General features: G+C 44.1%; 1 protein-coding gene across 1 annotated transcript in view; it reads left to right on the top strand.

Moving 5' to 3' along the window:
* T265_12734 (hypothetical protein) overlaps positions 1–7,583 on the top strand; it is a gene marked incomplete at both ends in the record, with an annotated part of 13,717 nt that overhangs the window by 2,787 nt on the left and 3,347 nt on the right. The window contains 3 exons of the mRNA XM_009165174.1: positions 4,869–5,080; positions 6,909–7,013; positions 7,437–7,578. Coding sequence (XP_009163438.1) covers positions 4,869–5,080; positions 6,909–7,013; positions 7,437–7,578 — 459 coding nt within the window. The remainder of the gene's footprint in view (positions 1–4,868; positions 5,081–6,908; positions 7,014–7,436; positions 7,579–7,583) is intronic.

Below are 7,583 nucleotides of genomic sequence, written 5' to 3'. Positions count from 1 at the left end.
TGTGGGCGCGACTGGGCCATGTCTGACAATGTCTCTAGCCATTGATGTGGACCGCCTCGGGGTCCCCATCCAGGAAGACGACAATGACCAGCGCAGCACTTAGTCTGGTACCTGAGCACCGTTTCACACATTCCGATGTGAAAATGAGATATTTCTCTAAAAAATGGCAAAGACAGAGCTGTTTTATCAGATTCCGGACGACCCTTTGAATCAAAATGTTCAGCTGACTTGGAAACCCGGAATCTTCACAATTAAACATGTAGTTTGCGATGCAACCGCACCATAAACAGGTTTTAAGGGAAGAGCGGCTGTAAGAACTGACACTCATCTGCGGGAAAACTGTAGATCTGAACGTACTCTCCTAACGTAACTAAAACATGACGTGCATGGTCGTTGGCTTGTTCGCTGAGCTGGGCAATTTGGTTGCAAACGTTTCATCACCAATCGAGGTGACATCATCAGTGCGTAGTTGTGCGTAGCGGTGGGCTAGTGGTTGTGCATAGACAGTTTCATGAATGATGTTACCAACCCGTTTCGAGCGGAGAATATTCTCCTGTCTAAAAATCCAATTCAAATGAGGTGCTGAAGACAACGCAAATGAAAGAACCAAAGGAGGGGAAAATTTAGGTAAACATTGGGGAATTTTACCAATGCTTGATAGTTGTGGGGTTACAAGGATCTACTATGAAAGCATGAATTCTACTATGATAGCATTGTTTAAAACCGTATAATTACGCCAACATATTATTTTGCAGACGGAACGTTTGATATCCACCCACCGCATAAATCTGACTGGTGAAAATTCGAAAACCATTATTCTTTTACCACAACGACTAACGTGCGTTTACACCTCCAAGGCAAAATTCAGGCTAGAGGAGTGTCGAGGTAGAGTTCACTGTCGGGTCGATGTGTTGAACCGCAGGATAAAACAGTCATCATTCTATTGTCTGGCAAAAACCGTCATTCTACATCATTGTTGAAGGCCAACCCTACACTAGAGAAATGGTTTATAGCTCATAGGGCCTTGAAACAGTTCACTTCGCTTATCGAGCGACGCCCCTTTGATTTATCGCAGGTCATGCGGCCAAGATCGCAACAACGAGGTCGTCACGTGACTTCTATTGATTGACCAACACCAGCTGAACTTTGAGTCGACTGAATGGCAAACAAACAAACAAAGATGACGCACGTAGATTATTGCGCACAGAGGACAAGCAAGTCTAAAGACCATACATTAGATTTGTCTGAATAACGGCTCTTGTTGGAACGTTCATAGTAAGACTTAGCTTCGCTATGAATTCGACAAAGTCCTCAGTCCATGATACATTAAAATCTGCGAGGCCTGATTTGCAGAATCATTTTCGAAAGGTTACTTTCACTCCTCATGGATTGTTTGAGATGTAACCACTGCTTCAAGTGCTCCTTACTCCATCCAGCAGAGTTATCACGTTTTGTTGCTGGTTTTTGAAACCAGTGCTTTGACTTATTATCTCTCGACGTTCTACCAAACACTCTGTACACAGGTTGCGAAACTGTGATGTCCCAACCATATAGTAGTGTCTGTTGTCCGTGCACGTATCTAGTCGCGCATTCTGATGTTTCAATAATCCGAACGGTCTTGAGATTAGAGCGACCTCACTACGACTGTTGAGTTCAAATTTAATCGCGTGTCTGAACAAAAATACTTGTACTGTTAATATTGGCCTGGGAATGCAGGCGGAATCACTCGCTTGAAACGACCGGATGTGCATTCGGACAAATTATTTGATAGTTCCAGAATAAAGAATGATAGAAAAATAGCTCCAGCTGCATTTGAAAGGTAGCTAACAGAAACATTTCACTATTAAATACGGAAATGGGTACAGATTCACGCTAACATCAGTCGCAACCAGGTTGACCATTTCAGAAAAATAACACCCAAGTAGCAAAATACACTCATTTGCAAACAAATTTGGATTCTCGAGAGACTCACCTGGAACCTAGCTGTTTCCCCCATTTATGATATTTCTAAGCAACTGAATGTGCTGCACCAGGCCGCTTCGTGTTTACGTTAGCACAAGATATCGCGATACATGTATAGACGTACTACACTACTTATAAGGTTGCTGAAAATTCCTTTTGGAAGCATTCCAAACTATTCTACGTATTGACATTCACCGTGGTTTTCTACTGTGATCATCTGAAGCTCATGAGAATTGCACGTTTGAACGTTGTGGATAACCGGATCGATCATGAGTGAATTCCAGGATGATCGTGAGCCGTTGTGCGCCATGAATTCCTGGTACTCATGGCCGCTTAAATGAGTAAAAGATTAGGAAAGGAAATCATTCAAAAGAAGCCATTTTTAGCAGCTTGATAGGTCCGAACAATCAACCAGATGTCTGAATAAATACCTACTTTGTGGGGCCAAATTCACACAGTGATGCGTTGTTCTATAAGTATAAAACCCTGACTTTGTAGTACCTCACCAAACATCTACATTGCTTCGTCTTTTTGGCTGACATATGCCAATTCATCCAATGAAAAAACTATCCAGCAGTTGCACCGCAATTCACCATCCAGTGTTTTTGAGAAGCATCAATTATTTTCATAAGATGTTTTGTCATTCCTCAGTGTTGTTGTGTGCTGAATTAGTCAAGTTTTATCGGTCCATGAAGATTGTTAAAGTATGACTTGGGAGATGATGGTCCCTATGTACTCGGGACAGATGTTAGAATACGGATTTCATGGGGGTGCTAACTGTGCTCATTGAGAGTTTTTGTCCGCGTGCCTGCTTCGACACCCATATGTCATCGACTCAGTTCAATTCATCAGCCATAAACTATGTCGAATGCGGATTTCATGGGGATGCTAACTGTGTTCATTGAGAGTCTTTGTCCGCGTGCCTGCTTCGACAACCATATAACATCGATTCAGTTCAATTCATCAGCCATAAACTATGTGCAATGCGCACGTTAGTTCCAGCTGCTACAGTTTTGATTCCCGGATAGTGAGAGAGTGTAAAGTGTTGGGTAGAGTGGTTGGACGGCGCGTTGTTCGCTTCAGAGGAATCAGTTCACAAAGTGCGGACAATCACGACTAGGTTCCGGTGAGGCGATGTCCCTAGGCAGGTCTTGTCTCTCCGCTTTCAGAAGACCATTTTTGATTACACATGGGTGACACTTCAGGGGAAGATTCAGCCCAGCTTCTAGGTGATCCCTAACACCAGCACATGGTTGAGACGTAAGGCTGACAGTTTTTTCATTTCTGCTCCCTTCTCTTAGTGCGCATCTACACTAGACCAGTAGCTCAGCCTACAGGCTTGAAGGAGCAGATCGGATATATTCGCATAGGTGTAACCTGTGCATGCGGCAGTCAGAGCTGTTGTCAGAGCAGACACTTGACATGGTCAACGATTAAAACAGCCATCAGCCATACAAATTGATCTTCCAGCATTCTAAATCACATGGTTAAATGGCTTTGACACCCTTAGTTTAATCCACCCGTTCTTTTTAAGCCAGTTAACTCATATGTTTACCAGAATGTAAATCGTAGTGAAGTTTTTTGTATTATTTTCCGGACACAACTTGTTTTTTTTTAAATGCGGCCACATTTTGTCCGCCCGGCTTAAGACAGTGAGAAGAGCCGAAAGTGTCATTATCAAAGTACAGCTGACGTCGAAGGGTAGCGTCCAGCCAGGCACTTATGATCCAATGGAGACAGCTGGAATACCAGATATTAGGGTCACAGTAACGTCTCGTTAGCCTTTGAATCCATTTAACGAAAGCTGGTCATTTGTACCCAGTCTTTCCCCAGAATTCATGCGCCTGCTCCAACACCGCCGTATCGTGCCGCACACAAACATCACGATGTCAAATGGTACAAGCGAGTGGATAATGGTCGCTGCTGTAGGTGCATTAGAATTTGCGGGAGTGAATGCTGTAGCAGATTCGGTTACGGCATCTGAGCATCCCACAAGATTCAATGGACTTTCAAATTTCCACGAGATTTAGTGCCACTAAGGGAATCGACAATCCAAGGGAGAGCACAAACTAGGTACTATAAATGCACTTGCGTCGATTTGTTCTTCGTGTAAATCAATCACCGATTGGTGATATCTGAACTAAATGGTTCATGCACATTTGTTCGCTTGTACATGTCGGAAAATCTGGCCTGAGTTGCGTTCACACCTTGGATCCAAATTTCGTCTTGGTCGGTAGACATCAATGGGCGGGAAACGCATAAAAGCTGTGATTTTCGTCAAGGTAGTACTGCCCTATGTATAAGTGTGGCTTCGTCATTGAATCGCATCAGGTGCACTATTCTACTTATTGGATCCGTTAATTGGTTGGTGGCTGGGTATTCTCTGCTCCCGCTAAAAAACATTAGGTTTGAATTTAGTCACGGTTTAGTCAAACGTTCGATGTGATACTTTGGTTAAGTCTGCGCCGTCTGTATATTATCCCTGAATAAATGGATCGGTTGAACACTTCAACTAGAAATTTGATTCAAACTCATTCTTTGGATCATATCTGTTTGCCTCTTCTCGTAATGGTGTCCACTGATCACGCAAACAGTTGAAATGTCACTCAAGTGCAATCTTCTGGCCTCCTGTGGTTACGTGTAGGCGTAGCCATCATCAGTAAGATAATGACTGTGATACTATGTTCGTTTAAAGTTGCTTTAGTAAATCGATAAGACTCGACCGAGACAACACTGTCGGTTCGTTAGGGAAGACAGACGTGAAGGGTTGGCTGAGTCATGAGTGAACATGAATAGGTCATAAGAAAGTTTCTTTGTCATACAGAGAGTGACCCCAAGTCGTACCAATTTCGACTTAGACCCATCAAACTCCTTATCCAGTTAATAATAAAATAGTAATCGTTCAGCTGTAGCACCCCTTCGGTGCCTAGCTGCCATGCCACACGAAGGAGGCACGAGGGCTGGGATACTGTCAGGTCGCCCAAGCCTAGACAGGGGAAGTCGAGAGGCAGAGATCGGGTTCGAACCACGGACCTCCCCGTCAGTAAATTCGCGCTCTTACCACTCGGTCCATCTCGCCCCCTCATCGGCCTATCGGCTCTCTGTGCTAACATCATGCGTAGTCCTTATCCAGTTACCTCATGGAAAATACGCACCAGATTTTTGGAAACAGACCACTTGGTCGGCCAGAAATCATCCCATAGTCAACTCTGGGTAATCTGATTGTGCAAGCCACGAGTTGATACCTGCACATATTCAGCAGGTTTGTCATCCTGTTGTACGTACAAAGTGCAATTTTATGTAACAGTCGTGATTGCATTCAGAGATGTACAGAACGGCGGTTTTCCTACATAACGAATTCATTCACGAATTTGGAAAGTTCCGCAAAAAGTGTTAATATTAGGCGGGTTGTCACTCGGAGGAGGTAACACTTTAGAAGGGTCACTGTGTGGGTTTGCAAGAAAATCCAATCAGCGCCATCACAGAGCGCAATAACGGTCTAGTGTTTGAATTCAGTAGTTAGTTATGTTTGGTTATTTCTCCAAGACTTGTAATTTCTAATGACACTAGTGTGTGAAAACGGAAATAAAGCGACATTAACAAGTTCTGTTTCAATCGACGATTCGTGAAGAGTTTGGTTATTTCTCCAAGGCTTGTAATTTCTAATGACACTAGTGAGTGAAAACGGAAATAAAGCGACATTAATAAGTTCTGTTTCAATCGACGATTCGTGAAGTCATTCTGTACCTGGAAGCAGTGGCACACGGTACAGCTCTTTCTTCCTTGCTAGAAATTATCAACAGTATGCATCTCGTCGCCTAGCCTTTGACTACCAGCCGGAAGGCAAGGGGTACGAATCGCCATGAAGATTCTTGTGATGAACTTTACTGGCAATTCTCATTGGGAACATAAAGCTGCGCATCATCTCTTGACTCTTCGGCACAGGCTAATTTCACGTAATGTATGAACTTTCTAATGAAAATTTCGAAGTCCCATCAACGACCCCCCAACGACCGTCGAATAAGCTTTCAAATCAGACTAGGTCAGTGTTTCAAGCGTGAACTGAGTCTGTTCGACGATGATCTTAATCAACAAGTCAGGTGACTGATCGTTCAGCTGCAGCAACCTTTCGGTGCCTAACTGCTACGCCACCAGAAGGAAGCACGAGGGCTGGCATACTGCCAGGTTGCCCAAGCCTGGACAGAAGAGATCAAGAGGCAGAGGTCGGGTTCGACCCAGGACTTTCCAGTCAGTAAATTTGCGCTATAACCAACAAGCAATCTTGTCTCAGTTGACTAATCAGTGCAGAATAATCACCTGGCAAGGTAGACGGTTAGCTTTCTATACGAATTGACGTCAGTTAGTCTTTGGATTTGCAATGTTCACCTTGTTCTGAAGGATATGGAGTGAAATATTTCAGTACAAGATGGTCCATTTCCAGATATCATTGTGTGAACCTCAGGCAAAGCGGAAGAGACCGTAAATAGTGCGAGTACGTTTGGTGTCGCATTACACGATTCGCGAAGCCTAGGATGTTCTGACCGCCTTGTAGAACGGCTGGACGCTTCTTCTTTTGAGCGATTGGGGACTGACGAGAATCACCTTTGGATGGGAACTACAGTTTGCTTGATACATCACCAAGCTGACTTTTTGGAAGATAGAAGTCCACCAGGTCGTCAGAGAGTAATCGGATTCCGGTAAAGTGGACAGTAATTTACCAACGGAGACTTGATGCAAGAAAGGCAACTGTTTCAGCTGAGTTCCTTTTTCTTTGTGGCGAGTCACTTCATCGGCGAGTCACTTTGGGCAGTTTTCTCTAGCCAGTTTTGACAAGTATCACATTACCTAAGTAACTGGTCCCAAAAGCAGCCAGTAACTTTAGGTTCAACAGGTGACATATACTGGATGATGTGATCTGAAACCGTTCAGCTGTAGTGCCCTTTCAGTGCCTAGCTGCCATGCCACCCGAAGGAAGCAGAAGGCCTAAGATACTGGCAGGTTGCCCAACCCCAGAGAAGAGAAGTCGAGATGTCCTAAGGGAGAAAGAATCAGTACATTCTGAAAGTCTTCAGTGGATTTGTTGATGGAGAATGTTCAAAGGATTTAAGAGGGTTTGAATACGCATCAACCAGCCATCCGTCTCCTAAATGAGTTGGAAGGAGGTCGAGGCGGTTGAACACTGTGATCTACTAGTCCATAATGCAAAGGTTTGGGATTTCGCGATGTGTTTATCGACCAGAATCTGTCAGTGTAATTCGTACAATAAACTCAGACATCACTGTGCAAACAAACTGGAGGGAAAAACTTACCAGGGTCACAATTTCACCAGCCTGGAACCAATAACAGCCATCCTATTCAGAGGTTCAAAGTAGTAATTGTTCGCAACAGAGGCCTTTCGGAAGACAGGCTACTTTTTTCAGTCATACAAGCAACCTCCGTCGGTCATGATCAGGTGTTAACTTCCCTTGGAAAAGGCGCCGAGAAACCTGTTTCCCCGTGACGTCCTTTCTACAGTACGGGCTGTTTTGTTGTATGGCTGTGAGACTTGGCCTATTCGAGCAGCGGAACTGAGACGTCTTCAGGTGTTCGACAATCGTTGTCTCAGAACCATAGCTCGTGTG

Source organism: Opisthorchis viverrini (assembly GCF_000715545.1).
Source record: "Opisthorchis viverrini unplaced genomic scaffold opera_v5_12, whole genome shotgun sequence".
NCBI lineage: Eukaryota > Metazoa > Platyhelminthes > Trematoda > Opisthorchiida > Opisthorchiidae > Opisthorchis > Opisthorchis viverrini.
The sequence above is the reverse complement of the archived record's forward strand: the minus strand, read 5'-3'. Positions and strand labels throughout refer to the sequence as shown.